The sequence below is a fragment of the Trichophyton rubrum genome (assembly GCF_000151425.1).
Source record: "Trichophyton rubrum CBS 118892 genomic scaffold supercont2.3, whole genome shotgun sequence".
Taxonomy (NCBI): domain Eukaryota; kingdom Fungi; phylum Ascomycota; class Eurotiomycetes; order Onygenales; family Arthrodermataceae; genus Trichophyton; species Trichophyton rubrum.
In genome coordinates this window covers 287,835-302,650 of record NW_003456426.1, presented here as the reverse complement: position 1 = coordinate 302,650, position 14,816 = coordinate 287,835, and the positions used below count along the sequence as shown (strand labels likewise).

Genomic DNA, 14,816 nt, shown 5'->3' with positions numbered 1-14,816 from the left:
GACATCAGGGCCTGATGCCTTTCTTTACTCTGAATTATCCCGGGCGGGTTTATGTTTTTTTATGCTTTTTCAGCCTTTTTATTCCTGTCTGCTAGCTTCATTGCTTGCTTTTTTCTGGTGGTGATAAATCGGGTTGTTATATACGCATGCGATAGCCTTGCATGCGCCCACGGCAAAACCTGTCGCGCGGCTTTGTTGCTGGCAGGTAAGCAATCTCACATCGCCTCTACGGGCAGAGGAGGCATCGAGCAAGCCCTGGGGATACTGGAGGATATGTAGCTAACAGCTGTGCGTTAGGTGAAAGCTCTCTTATTCACCCGAATTGCCGAGAAAGTTGCGCCAGCTCTCGCTTTTTTTCATCTTCTTCCACCATCGACTGTCGCTTCCCGTCCGCCGTATTTTTTTTACCCTCCCCCCTTATCTTAGTTAGCTGTCTGTTCGCCTTACCTCGATGAGCGAGGCGATTTAGAGCTATGGAAGAGACGTCTCCCGCGCGGGCGGAAGAGGTGAGGGACTCCAATGCCTCCAAGGACGAGCGAGAAACCTCTACAGCACCCAAGGCCCTGGCCGTCAAGAACAAGCAGTGTCCGTACTGCAACCAGACCTTTACTTCGTCCTCCCTCGGCCGCCATCTGGACCAGTACCTTTACAAGAAGAAGCCGGATGGGGTGCACAATGTGGAAGAAATCAGACAGCTTCGCAGCAGTATCACTCGGCGGACGGCGCGCGGTGGGACAAAGCAGAACAGCCCGGAGGTCTCGTCTGCATCAGGGCCTGCCTCTGGGCCCGCGGCTGCAATCGGTGCGGCCTCTGCTGCTACAGGTCCAGATCCGCACTCTGTCGCTCCGTTGCAGCTCAACTCAAGTGGTGCAGGCAAGTCATATCGACTTCTAATCAACCAGCCAACATGGCATGCTACCGGCGTCATCAACGATATTCCCAATTCCTCGCCGGTTTCACAATTGAGGATCCCTTCTACTTCACTAGAGAGATCGAATCGGCTGAGTAGCTCCAACTCAACCGAGACTACAAGAGCTCTGGAGCTTGCATTGAGGGAGGTCCTAGATAGTGTGAAAGCAGCAGCGTAAGTTCACCACACCAATCGATCCTATTGTTCCTACATCCAGCTGAAACTGTTTCTGAACCGGTTTCACAGCAGCAACTATACTCAGTCCATCTCTCCGTTCGACTTTGATCTCCAATCGCAAACGTTTCCTGCCCTGTGCCTCCAGGCATTACCGCACCCTCCGAGCCTCTTTTCTACCCACCCATTCCCATCGCCCAACTCATTTCCCATTGACCCTCCGAGCGTGAACCAGCGGGAGATAGTACAGCAAGCATTGCGCGCCCAGGTTCACCAATGGAAATACGACCAGCTCACAGCGGCTAACTCTGCGTCGTCCTCGTCGTCACACCAAAGCCAGCCATCAAGCCATGATGCAAGTATGATCGAAAAGGTAGCCTATCAGCATGAGGAGATGATCCCCCGGCATCTGGAGCTATCCTTACAGAATTGGATGGAGCTTTCACCTGCGGCCCAACGGGAGTTGTGGCATCTTGAGATAGTACGGGCTTTTGCACGAGAAGCCGAGAAACGGAAGAAGATCGAGGCTCAGCTACTCCGCACACAGCAGGAAGCCAATCAGTTGCGTGCACAGGTCGAGAAGCTTGCATCTTGCCAATGGCCAAGAGAATTTGCTATTTTCCCGCCGAACCTCCTGCCCATATCCCCTGATATTGCCAGGGAACTTGACAGGCATGATAGCCGGATACACTCGCCTGAGTCGTCGAAATGGGACTACGACAACCTTGTAGCTAAATGGCAGCGTGTTGTAATGCACGATAGATCCATGGGGAGAAGCGGTGTGGGTGGTCTGGATAACACTAACACTGAAGTATCGGCCCTGCCTAGTATACCTCGCCAGCCCTATTCATCACGAGTTGCCTCTCCCCTTCAAAGAAGCAACCAACTCCCACCTCCAATTCCAACATCACCAAAACACCAGCCGCCATTCCAACGACATCCCCATCCTCCACCGTCCCCTGCCAGACAATCCCCCCGGAACGAAGATAGAGAGCCCAACGAACCAGCTGAATATTTCCGTCCACCCAAACGCCCACGACCGCATGAGGATCAGCACCCTAATAAGTTTTCCAGCCCAGGTAGCTCATCTCCCAGATATTCTTGGAATCATCCACCGGCCCTTGAACCATACTCTACCCCGCAGAATCGGTCTAATTCAGTTTTGTCTCCGACCCTTCCTCGCGGACCCGTATTCCCTGTCAGTTCTGGAACCCCAGCTACTCCCCCGGCACCAGGAAGCGCCGCCAGGCAGTCTGGCAGCCAAGCTAGTAGTGAAGGCGTAGCTCCTCCACACAGACTGTCAAACGCCTCCGGCCCCACGGATGGGAGCGGCTCCGATAGGGTCGAAGCATCCCCTAAAACAAAGATACAGTATACCCCCAAAGAACAAGACTCGCGAGAGACACATTAATCCGCATTTCCTTTTTTATCAGAGCCTGCTTATATTATTGTGAACGGTAGAAGCCATGGACTAAATAAACATGTATTAGAAACGGCCGACTTGTGAAATTCCTCTTCTCATTGTGTTAACTTTTTTTTTCCTTTTTTTTTTTTTTTTTTTTTTTTTTTTTTAAAAAAAAAACTCGCTGATGTATATAATTAATGCGAGAAGAAGTAATACACAAAACCCACAGCGTGGGCATTTAATAAAATCCTCAGTCGCTTGACGGGATTTAATTTCATTAGATCAACGAAAACACAAACAAGGTGAAAATGCCTTGAATTTTCTTCCCACGTGACAAAACACCCAATTCTAGGCCGATAATTTCTGCTAATGATAAAAGCCTCCCTTTAACCTCCCTTTAACGCCTGGAATTTGCACTCATGCATAAGAGAGTCGTGATCCCATAGATGCATCAACGTGATATATCGTATTTCCCTCCTCGTTAGATTTCGTAGTTTTATCAAGTGACCTTTCCATCCTTTGGTTCATGGGAAGTAGTCGGTGTTATTGCTCTTCATCTACTTCTCTTGCTCTTGCGAACCAACCCAGGCGGCTGTTGATGTAGAAGATTACAATTCCGACTGCGGCAAGGAGGACGAACAGTACAATGAGAATAATGGCGATTGTGACATTTCGTTGAACCATTTTTGTGTGTTTGCCGGGGGGCTAGGCTCAATGAAGCCAGTGAGCAGTCGTTCGATAGTCGTTCGATGGACGTCGGTTCGTAGGAGGAATAGAGAGATGCCTTTGTATCCGTGTCTTGGTAAATATGAAGGCAGGATGCGTTATAAGTGGTGCTCAGTAGTGTAGGATGATATATAAAGAAGCAAATAAATAGCGGTATATATCTATCTAAGTCAGAGCTACCCAAGGTGTACAGTTGGAAAACAGCGGGGGGAACTCACCAGGTATACTATGGCAGCGTGCTCGGGATAAACAATAGGTATATGTAGAAGGGAAAGTTGGAGGTCGACATGGAAGAAGAAGAAAGAGGGAAAGAGAGTAGAACAAATGTACGAGTACAACGGCAATATATGAGGGAAACCCTGCGGCTGTCTCCCCTGCCACCTCCCCAGCCCCCCTGTTTAAGTAACCATTCAGACAAAACAAAACGCTTCTTCTCCCGTCATCGCGAGATCTCTCGATGTTGTTTTTTCTCGGTGGCTGGGAACCGTTTTGCTGAGTAATCATCACGTGACTTACAGTTTTTGTCCCTTTTTAGCTTAGCGTGTCCCAGCCATTCTTATTTTGTTGAAGCTTAAATTTAAACTTTTAAACTCGCGCTCAGACGTTTTTTCCCGTTTGAAGCCGCAAAGTAAACACGGCGATGTTGGATGTTATTTAGCACGACACAGTCCATGTTCTCAAGATATTATTCATGCAAGAGGCCTTTTCACGGTGCTATTGACACGGTATATACCCTGATACTCTGCCCTTTCTATAACCACGGAGTGCAGATAAATATGCAGGAGTTGACTAGAAACTCGGCGTACATTGACAAGGACATGATGACCTAGACAACAGCCCCATTCTAGACGCGTAGGGATATATCTGCCATTGTTCAAGTAAACATCCGGCTGCTACAGAGTGAAAAGCTGCTCATAGTATTCATAAACGGGGCTTTCTGGATGCTATGGGCTGGTAGACGCTTATTCGGATACATGGAGGTCTGTCGATCACTTACGCAATACCCAGCCCCTGCTGAATAGCCAGCCACGCATAACTCGCCATTGCGGTGAAAAGGGAAAATACCCATCCTAGGCCTGTCCATCCAACCATCCTATTCAACAAAATGAAGCGTTTCGCGTATAGAATTGCCTCCCGGTCGCGTTGTTCCATGGTCATCTCTCCCCGCCAGACCTTGTCCATTTGCACAGCATGGCGAGCAGCCTGTTCCGATGCCATCCCCAAATGAGACCTGAAGCCAGTGAAGGCATCGCCTACAAGGACAACGCGCCCATCGTAGAAGCTGGGCGTAAAACATTGCGCTTCGCCCACTTTCGTTACGAACGGCCTAGGTGTTTTGCTCACCACCTCAGCGAGTGGAGCCGTCATTTGTGGGAGGTATCGCGCCACCTGAGAGGCCCAGACACCAGGGTTGACAAGCCCCTGAGGAACCGTGTTGGGGTGTACCTTGCCGTGTATGTCGGTAAATATGGTGTCCATCTCGGGCGATTCGTCAGGAAGAATATAATACCACACCCAGTTGATCAGACGTTTGCCGGGTTCGACATGTCCGGTCTCCGTTGGGATAAAGTAACTAAACCCATGTCAGCGGGCATCCACAAATGTCTAAACGATTGACTCGCCTTATGAAATAAGTGCCATTCATAACGGTGAAGTTTAGTCGATTCGAAAAGTATTCAATTGTCTGCTCGGACAGCAAGCTTTCTGGCACTGTACCGCGCCATCCAATATACCCTGCATATTCCTTGCGTGTCGGTACCTGTAATATTTTCCTGATCGTGGAGTGCACTCCATCTGCTGCAATGATGGTGTCTGCGCTCACAGTTCCCTCCTCACCGGTTGTTACATCCACATACTGGAGGTGCACCTTACCCGCGTCGCGATCATACTTCAGTCCCGTCGCACGCTTTCCAGGCCAATACTCCACGTCCCCGTCTCCCTTGCGTGGCTGTGGCGGGTTTGGAACTGTCTCGGATTTCAAGCCGTCGAAGTTCGCTCTCAGAATCAGGTATAGACATCCCCAGTTGCTCATGCTGTGTGCCCAGTGAGTATTCACTACCCTGAGCCATTTGTGCCATGCAGCACTCAAGTACTTTGCCGGAATTGCTGCTGGTCGCCCTGTTGCATCGTATTTATCCAACAAGTGTACCACAGTTCGTCCGATCGATACCCCGGATTCATGACTGTGGCGGTCTTTCGAGGGGTCTTGCTCGAGCACGATGACATTACTACCGCTGCGTTTGAGCTGTAGTCCCTGTAGCAACCCTGCAACTGAACCTCCAACCTATGTCAGTTATTTCTCATTAGCACATCGGAATATATACCTAATAAAGGGCTTTTACATACAATTACCACGGATTGGGGCGGCATCATATATCTACCTCGTTAAAAAAAAACCCCCAGCGGTGAGGCGGCCAGAGAAAACTGACAATTTCATATATAAGCTGCACTCGTTTTCTAACTGCTCTTCACCTCGATTCCCATCATGCTGGTGCTGGGTCGAGTGTTTACATATAGAGCATCGGACACTTCCCATTTGAGCTGTCATGAATCCGAACCCGGAGTCGGAGAAAAACCAAATCGATTAATAAGGTATACCCAATAGAAGCTCCGAATTGCTGGTATTTCTTCCGAATCGTACGACATGTCGCAGCATAGCATCAGCATGTATCATCTCAGATGTTAGGATTGCTACTGGGCCCTCACCGTGGTGGCCTGGGGAACCTGCCCTGTGTACCAGTTGATGGTGAATTTATGGAGTGACGGCATAGATAAATTTCTGGTTTATGCACTATTACTCGATCTTCTTCGATAAACTAGCTGCTTATTTGCATGTCTAGCATCCATTGACTTAGGTTATTCTACTGTTGATCAAATGGTGGGTTCTGTATAAAATATATTCACATCTATGTGCTGAGTATGTGGTCATATACAATCATAGAAAAGCTATAGCTAATCTGAGGTGAGTCTATTGAAATGGCATAACTAATATCTCCTGATAAGTGGTCCGCTGACCAACCTTTAGTTGCCTATATCTCCAATAACCCTTTCAAAACATCGTAGACCTCATCTACTTTCTCTCGCAGCTCTCTCGCCTGCTCCCTTACCACCTTGTGCAGGCGGCTATTCGTCAGCCCGACCAGCAAGCCATCCTCGAGTACCATCATCTCGTCCCCTTGATCGGGCGATGTGGATATTCCTCCGCCAATATTGGTATCTACTTGAACATCGGGTATCACTCTCACGTCTGGCGGCAAACCTAACCTCCCTTCAGCACCCTCAAGGGATGCTAACAACATTGATACTGCTTTCTTCACCCGAGTGGCCGATTCCTTTCCCGCACACGCGCAGATTGGTTGAATCTGACCTAGGCGAAGGCCGCGGTAAGCGTGCATATCCGTCAAGGAGGAGACAGAGTGCCCCATCCCGTCATTCTGGAAGTTCGCCTCTTGAAGCTGGCAGAGTCGCCCATGGAGGTATCCGAATACGGATATAAGGATACGAGTTAGGGTCATATAACAGGACAATGTGAGTAATTTTGTAGGCATGTCAAGATGCGACGTTTCTCCTATCGAATTAACAGGGTTATGTTCGGATAGCACTGTGAAGAACCGCTGGGAGAGGAAGAGGGCGTCACCAATAGGATAGTTGTCCAGATCACCTCCTGGTAACTTCGGTAGCTGGCTCTCATAATGCGACATCTTCGCCAGAAGCGCAGTCAGGTCAACCAGAGGGCCTGGCTTCTCGGCCATCAGCATATCCATTTCCATTTCCAGGCCGACCGGTGTGTGATACGGTAAAGGGGGCAAAAAATCCTGAACATCCAGATGCGCATTGGCGTCAAAGCTATAGTCGGATATCATTTCTGGAGAGCCGGTGAACTCATCTGCATCGAAGATGAACTCCGCAGGCTGCAGTATTGGGTTGTTGTTGCTGTTGACATCCCAAAATTCTACAGGCGTGCCTAGGGGTTCCTTTGCTGCGCTTGTTGGTGGCAATATAATGTCTTCACATCCAAGGTCCATTCCGTCCAACTGCCTCTTACTGCGAGATGGTTTTGCTGGAACACGATGCGCCTCATTCATCTTTTTCTGCTTCCCGACCGCTGCGCATTCTGACGGTGGTGGAGTGGACAACGCAAACGCACTCATCCCGGGCAGCCCAGGAGACTTTTCCTTCTCTCTGCGGGTGGCAGCCTGGCGGGACTCTACGGTCCCAGCTTTCACGGACCGTCCCGTCCGCAGACGCTGGCTAAATATGCATGATTTCGGCGACTTTGCTCTTAAACATCTTTGGCATGGCGCTGTGGCGTCCGAGGTCGATGACGGCACGCATCGCAGCTTTTGGGCCCGGCATCGATCGCATGATGCTCGCAGCGGCGGCGTGATGTTAGTGGTGCTCATGGCGGAACAGGGGCTTTCCAGAGGTCGGGGTGATCGGCGTGCGGCTTCTTGGTATGAAAACGCTTAACAAGCTGGAAGGCAAGGAGATGGCTGACTAGTTCGTTGAATACGGAGAACACTTCTTTCTTTTTTCCTCCCTCGCGATGCTACGGCTCAAGCTCAGCTATTCCACGGCTGATCGTCAAACTGATATGTTGATATGTACTTAGTTATGGTTGTGGAGATGCGTAGTTATGTCTCGCGAAGATCGTTTTTTGGGGATGCTGTGCACAATTCCAATCTCCTGAGCAGTGGGAGTAGTCCGACTGATATAGCGGAAGCTGCATCCCAACTTGCAGCCTGACTCGAGCTGGAGCTCTTCACCTGGACTGGGTGAAAGAAAGCTTACGGCGAGCAATAACTTCCCAGCCTATTAATAGGGCCAGGAAAGACAGCAACACGGCCAATCGACTAATTCCATGCACATAGGCACTCGCAATCCTCATGCCTTAGCCTTCAGCTAGATGCATACGAAGCGAGACTGATGTTTTACCAGGCTACGATGGACAAGGCTTGGGATCTCGGTGGTTGTTACATTGCATGGCTTCCTCGTGTCTGAACTCACACATGCCATGGTTCTGCGTAGAGATCTCTACTTACGGAAATGGTGTCGCTCCTGAAGGATCTACTAGCCTATGGAAATCCGGCACAGCACTCTCCTGAGGCCATCCCTGGCCGGACCAGAGCGGCTCAAGGGTTATATCCCTTCTCCATTCCCTCCACTTCCGTGCAGATATGTATGGTGCTGCGTGGTATTCAGGAGTTAGCTGGCGGAGCTATGGTGTTGACATCTGCCTGCGTCCGGACGGTGGATTCCACAACGCACTCGTATATCCGCCTCGTGAACTCATGCAGGGTAATGACGAGAAATGGCCAACAATTACATTTTTTATGTGATCAAAATCATTGGAAGATCTCATCTATGGGCTCCTCGAATTTGCACGTACTTCAGGCACATGGCGATTCGGGTATCACAGCGTGGTAGGAGCCGAGTGATAACCATAGCACAGGCTAATGCCGTACCTCCCCAGTCTAAAAATGGATATTCCTATTTGACTATCTTATGCATTCTGGTAACAACAGAGGGCGCGGGAAGAGGAGCAAGGATGCAACTAAGTCGTTAGAGCTACCTAATTTAACCTATAATAACGCCATTCTAGATGCCCACTCCCATGAGTTACCAGTCTCGGGCAAAGTTTAAGCAATAATTACAATTTAACAACATTTTTAGCACGGAGCCATTCACCGTATTTGTAGAAAAGGATCGGAGCCGGGACAAAAGCAAGGGCAAGAAAGCCAAGTAGTGTGTTACCCCAGCCGTAGTGCAAAGTCTTATACATCTTAGGCCCGGCTAGTGGCAAAAACGTACTTGACAGATAACGCATCAGGTTATTAGCTCCCAGAGCTGAAGCGGCAGCCTGAGAGCCAAATAAGTCGACTAGGTATAGCTGGGCAGGCATCTGGTGGGATTTGTTAGTGTTGATAACGACCAGGAGGGATTGATGGCAGAAGTGAAACTCACGAGAACGAAGAAGGCTCCAAACCCCATCACCATAGTGCCGATGATGGGAACAATCCAATGAACTCTATAATGGACTGTCCAGCCGTAGATGAACAGGCCTACACCAACCAAGGGACTGAAGAAGATCATAAGAACGAGACGATATTCAGGCCGGGGTTGTGTAGCACCATCTGCCTTTAGGCACGCAGCTTGCACTCGCTCATTGAGAGCGCCAAAGAGAAGCATACAGATAACCAGAGCGACTCCGAGTCCAAGATAGACTAAGCCAGAGGTGGATGTTGTGAAACCATACTCGCCTTCAAAGACGTCGGTGAAGGTGGTGAAGAGCAGGTACATGAGGCCAAAAACAAGAGCCACATAGAGAGAGATAATCAGTAAAATTGGCGAGCGAATCAGAAGCCTGGTGGGCCGAATAAGAGCGGCAGCAAGGAGCTGGCGTGGTGACTGGGAACGGGCAAGCTTTGATCGAAGATGTAGGTTGCCTGTAGACTTGCGAAGACGAGTGGCTTTGCGTTCGAGAATGATTCCGGGGTGTGTCTCACGAAGAATGACGAATCCAGTAATCGTGGCGGCAGCCCCTATGATCGCCAGAATCCAAAAGATCCAGCGCCAGCCTTTGCCAGCGGCGATAAAGCCACCGATAACAGGTCCCAGAACCTTTAGTCACATGGGGCCAGTAGTTAGTATTTGCTTTTTGCTAAACGGGTGGTGACCGAGGGATGGACGGAAGGGCGGCTTACTGGTCCAGTCAGCGGCCCAAGACTGAACAAGGCCATGGCAACTGCTCTGCGTTGGATAGGAGTTACATCCGCGATGCTGCCCCCACCGAGGGCCATGGGGGTACCTCCCGCACATCCGGAGAGGAAACGAAAAGCGAGAAACTGGCCAATATTCTTGCTCAACGCATTGCCAACGACAAATGCGACAAAAACTACATTAGAGATATGGTAGACGGGCAAGCGGCCGTACACTTCACTCAACGGGGAGATGAACATGGGGCCTACTGAGAGGCCGAGAAGGTAGAGTGTTACCGCAAAGGTGCTGACCACGAATGAGCGGATATTGAACTCGGCAACAAGTAGATTGATGCTGGGAGCACACATGGTAGGTGCAATGTTCCTGTTCGGGTAGACGCATATCGTGTTAGCATTGGTCAAGCAATATACGAGAACACCTTGCACCATCATGGATGACAGGGCATAATACATACATAACTAGGCAGATGATTGCAATAACGACAACGTGCGCCCACCGTTTACGGCTTGGCCAGTTATGAGGATTCTCGGGGTCCTCTGGCCCATCCCAATCAACGACTTCAGGGTCAGCGACCTTGGTCTCTTCAATTGGGCCCGCCTCGATCGGAACGGTGTCCGTGCTAGCATCGGTCGTTGACATGGCGTTAGGTGCGGCTGAAGCTGTGGTATTTTGATTATCGAGCTTGAAAATGACCGCGGTATCTAGAGAAGAAGCCGCTTGGAAGTAGATAGGCGAATCGTTGTGATGCGAAAGAGAACATTGTAAGCAATAAAGAGCGACGGAGTTTAAGTAGGCGTTTATGAGCCCTCTCCAACTGTGAAAAGCGAGAGAGGACGACGGAGATATGACTTCATCGCGCCTAAATCCGTGCTTCTTTCCCAACGTGGCCATGTTGAGCCGCATGGCACATGGGTGAAAGCCGCGCCAAAAAGTGGGGCCGCGGATCGTCGGAGGGTCAGGACAGGAGCATCGGAGGGTCGGAGGGTCGGATGATCCCCTTAGCATTTGGGATTAAGCTTTTTCAACGCACGCCAAGGCTCGGCAGGGCAAACTTTATTTCCTTGTTCGAAAAAGGTTCAGCTCAGCTCGTGTTCGCCAACTTTTACTACAGGCTTTGGCTGACCGCGTGGCATGTTTAGGGATAGCATGGGTCTCCACAGCAAACAACTGGATGGATAAGGAGTTGAGATAAATTATATCTGTATCTGTATACTCTGTACTCCGTACGAACTGTCCTAAAATAATCTCGAGGGAATCCAGAAAGACGAACAAACAACAAATCCGCGGAGTTGAGCGTTAAGTCTTTTTAACTAAACTGCCTTCAAATTTACCGGCAAAGTTAGCTGTAATATCCAACCAGCTTCCAGGATGGCTGCTATGTCAATCTTTTTTAATCAATTAAATCACTCATTGTCGGGTCATAGTTATTGCATCTACCTAGCCTAATCATAGTCACATGATGCCGTTAGCTAGGTCACCAGCATAATGTCACGTGGATTGTCAACGTCAAGGCTCCGACGACAATGTCGAGACCAACAGCATCAGCAGCATTGTAGCTATACACAAACCATATAACCATGAAGAATAGTGATGATCGGCGCGTTTGGGTGCTTGACTGGGCTTATATCCTAGTATCAGCCTGCAGGACATTAGCTTTTTCGAGAACAGCAATATAACATCTTCTCAGCCGCACAAATGATAAATAGGTGAGCAGCCTTGCACTTTTATCTGCGTTTTGAGGCCCCCTTAACAATAAAGGTGATATATCACCTAGAGCGCCACTATTTTCTCTAGGGCAGCGCCATTTATTCAGCTGAGAGACCTGTTTGTTCCATCTTGACTAACCTGTGAGCTTACGATGGCGCTGGTTACTGAGACTAGCACCCCCTTCACACCTGGCCCCATCATGCCGGAATCACCAGTCAATCCCGGGTCTGCCATGACCACATCGCCAAATGCTGAATATCAGGAAGTTGATGCCGATAGTATTTCGAGGCCCCGCCCAAAGCCCAGTCGGCGCAGGGACAAACCTCAGCTTTCCTGTAACCTCTGTCGCCGCCGCAAGTGAGTATGATTTATACCTGATCTAGTTTCATTTATATATAGAGTCAGGTACTAACGCTGGCAACCATTATGTAGATCGCGATGTGACCGCCAACAGCCATGTTCAACGTGTTTGGCACGAGGACAAACTTGTGTCTACGTAGAAAACCATCCCTCGCTAACGAAGCCGTCAATGCCACTAAGTACAACGGCACCTTCAGCCCCTCCTGCAGTCCACGATCGCCTGGTCCAGTTAGAACGTCTTGTTATGACTTTGATGTCTAATCCTACCCAAAAAGCAAACCATAGTTCTACTGATACTCCAGCTGCTGAAGTAGGCCCACGCTCAGGGCCAGATTATGGGCAAGCGCCAGTTCCTTTATCAGGGACTGGCAATAGTCCTAATACCCAAGTAGATGTTCCAGTGGATGGGCATTCTGAGTGTGGAAGCATGCGGGTTACTGCGTCGGAACTTCGCTATGTCGGCGGGGACCACTGGGCGGCCATACTGGAGAACATTGCTGATTTAAAGGACCATTTCGATAGAGAAGAACAGCTGAGACTTGCGAATAGCCCCGAGGATCTGGATGGTAACAATGGTGATCCGGCAAATAAACCTAGGTCACCTCACGCGCTACTTCTGTATGGATGCCGTCGCCCAACTTCACGGTCTGAAATACTTGCCGCTCTGCCCCCAAAGAGTGCCGTGGATCGCTATATTTCTCGCTATTTTAACTGCCTGGATCTTGTGGCCTCTTGTAAGCGCAACGAAATAACGGGCATTCTGATGAAAGTACTAACTAAACCGATAATATAGCAGTGGTACATGGGCCTAGCTTTCTAAATCAGGTAGGTCCTATTTTATTACATGCGTATTTATCTCTTTAAGCTAACCCGCGGTTATAGTACGAATCTTTTTGGAGTAACCCATCTGACGCTCCGATTGTCTGGGTTGGACTATTATTTGGCATGATCTGCCTTGCGTTGCTTGCCTCAGACCTGCCATACGCGGCATACAGTAACAATGAAATAGAGCAGCAAACTCTACAGGCTGACTTATACCGTGAAAAAATAGTTCAATGCCTCGTTATAGGGGAATATACAAACTCCGGACCGTACGTTCTGGAGGCAATGATCCAGTATGTGTATGTGGAGTATATAGTTCGAGCGGACGCTGGCAAGGATAACTGGTTCTTGCTAGCCATCCAAGTGAACCTGGCAATGCGTATGGGCTACCATCGTGATCCCAGTCATTTTCCTGGCATCTCTCCGTTACAGGGTGAAATGCGACGCAGGGTGTGGGCAACGGTTCTCATGAGTGATATTCTTGTTTCCAGCCAAATGGGCATGGCAAGAATGATTGCAGATTGGAAGTGCGATACTGCTGAGCCGCGAAATTTGAATGATAATGACATGGATGAAAATACCACCGAACTACCTCCACCTCGACCAGAAACCGAACACACAACAGCTTTAGGTATTATTGCCCGGAGAAGGATGTTAATGGCCTTAGGCGCAATCTCGGATGTTACCGATGCAGTGAAACCCTCTAGCTATGCTGAGGTCATGCGAGTTGATGCAATTTTACATGATGCTGCTGCCAGTATCCCTCCGCCGCTGAAAATGAAGCCTATGGCATCAAGCGTCACTGACTCTCCACAGGTGATTATGGCTCGTCTGTTCATTGGCCATATGTTCTATAAAGGGCAAATAATGCTTCACCGCAGATTTCTATACATGGAGTCACCACCAGGAGAGGAGGATAAGTATGCTTATTCACGAAATGCGTGTATCGATGCTTCACTTGGAACATTAAATATACAGCATGTTCTGGACGAAGAAACTTGCCAGGGAGGTCAGCTATACTCTATGCGATGGCGTGTGTCCTCTATGATGAATCATCAGTTTTTAATAGGAACTATGATACTATGTTCATTACTACATCGTGGAAAACATCTGGAGAGAGAACAGGAAGTTACTGCTGCACTCCGTACGACCCGAGCTATTTGGATGAGACGCAGTTCTCAGTCCCAGGAGGCCAAAAAGGCCGCTGAGACTGTGAGCATTGTTTTGGCAAGAGTTGGGGAAGGACGAGCCCAAGGCGAGGAAAAAAGTGGATTGTCTCAGGGGATGGGGCCTTCAACTAACCCAGCCACTTCTACTATCAATAGTAGCGAAGCGGGCATGAACCTTGACGAAAGAGAGGTGTTAGCAGATAGTATGGGTCTGGGCTTTTATGAACGTAAGTTGTGAAAATTTGAGTTTACGTGGTTTTTGCATGTGGTTAACTAACAAAACATTTGACCAGCGGACAAATTCGTGATGCCAGGCCTTCTCGGAAGTTTCACACCTCCTGACCAGCAAAACTTTTCCTTTGATGTAAATTCATTAGAGAGGGGTACGACTCTAGACGATTGGATGTTAATGAACTGGCCTGGAATGACAAGCTAGTAATAGCCCTCAGAGCTCGATGATCTACCTGATTTGTATGGGTCGACGTCTTGTCTAGATTAGCCTAGAACGGAGGGTCAGTATGGAATCGTGAGCCAAGAGATACAGATAACTACTGGGTATGTAGGACAAACCCAACTATCTCACAATCATTATCGCCCATCTCGATCTTTCGTAATCGGAAAATTCCCTTAACATTTCTTTGCACAGGTGCCTGCTATAGCACTGCGCATCGCTGCATTAATTAAAAGCCATGCATGCCTCAAACGAAGGGGTGTTCGGTTAGTAAATGACGGCTCATACCTCAGCCGCCGCCTAGAAAGTGCGACACCACCTAGATCCTTCTCCGCAAGTACCGGTTTTTTATTCGGCAGGCTCGTAAGAGAT

At 49.1% G+C, this 14,816-nt stretch overlaps 6 protein-coding genes across 6 annotated transcripts; 2 read left to right on the top strand and 4 right to left on the bottom strand.

The window, feature by feature from the left end:
* The first annotated feature begins 208 nt into the window (after window positions 1-208).
* TERG_02826 (uncharacterized protein) lies at window positions 209-2,555 on the top strand. The gene is made up of 2 exons (XM_003235725.2): window positions 209-1,084; window positions 1,157-2,555. Exons 1-2 carry the CDS (start codon window positions 474-476, stop codon window positions 2,493-2,495), a joined length of 1,950 nt encoding a protein of 649 aa, XP_003235773.1. The 5' UTR covers window positions 209-473; the 3' UTR covers window positions 2,496-2,555.
* Window positions 2,556-4,208: 1,653 nt separating this feature from the next.
* Window positions 4,209-4,694, bottom strand: TERG_11907 (uncharacterized protein; the record flags this gene model as incomplete). Its single annotated transcript, XM_047750947.1, has 1 exon — window positions 4,209-4,694. One exon carries the CDS (start codon window positions 4,692-4,694, stop codon window positions 4,209-4,211), a length of 486 nt encoding a protein of 161 aa, XP_047605749.1.
* A 94-nt stretch (window positions 4,695-4,788) lies between these two features.
* Window positions 4,789-5,585, bottom strand: TERG_11906 (uncharacterized protein; the record flags this gene model as incomplete). Its single annotated transcript, XM_003235723.2, has 2 exons — window positions 4,789-5,499; window positions 5,562-5,585. The coding sequence occupies 2 exons, from the start codon at window positions 5,583-5,585 to the stop codon at window positions 4,789-4,791; spliced, it is 735 nt and encodes a 244-aa protein (XP_003235771.2).
* Window positions 5,586-5,646: 61 nt separating this feature from the next.
* On the bottom strand, window positions 5,647-7,618 carry TERG_02823 (uncharacterized protein; the record flags this gene model as incomplete). The annotated part of the gene is made up of 1 exon (XM_003235722.2): window positions 5,647-7,618. The coding sequence occupies one exon, from the start codon at window positions 7,616-7,618 to the stop codon at window positions 6,245-6,247; it is 1,374 nt and encodes a 457-aa protein (XP_003235770.1). The 3' UTR covers window positions 5,647-6,244.
* A 42-nt stretch (window positions 7,619-7,660) lies between these two features.
* TERG_02822 (uncharacterized protein) lies at window positions 7,661-10,831 on the bottom strand. The gene has a single exon (XM_047747969.1). The coding sequence runs from the start codon at window positions 10,385-10,387 to the stop codon at window positions 9,860-9,862; it is 528 nt and encodes a 175-aa protein (XP_047603941.1). The 5' UTR covers window positions 10,388-10,831; the 3' UTR covers window positions 7,661-9,859.
* Window positions 10,832-11,949: 1,118 nt separating this feature from the next.
* Window positions 11,950-14,685, top strand: TERG_02821 (uncharacterized protein). Its single transcript, XM_047747968.1, has 2 exons — window positions 11,950-14,220; window positions 14,287-14,685. The coding sequence occupies exons 1-2, from the start codon at window positions 12,948-12,950 to the stop codon at window positions 14,427-14,429; spliced, it is 1,416 nt and encodes a 471-aa protein (XP_047603940.1). The 5' UTR covers window positions 11,950-12,947; the 3' UTR covers window positions 14,430-14,685.
* The last annotated feature ends 131 nt before the right edge of the window (window positions 14,686-14,816 follow it).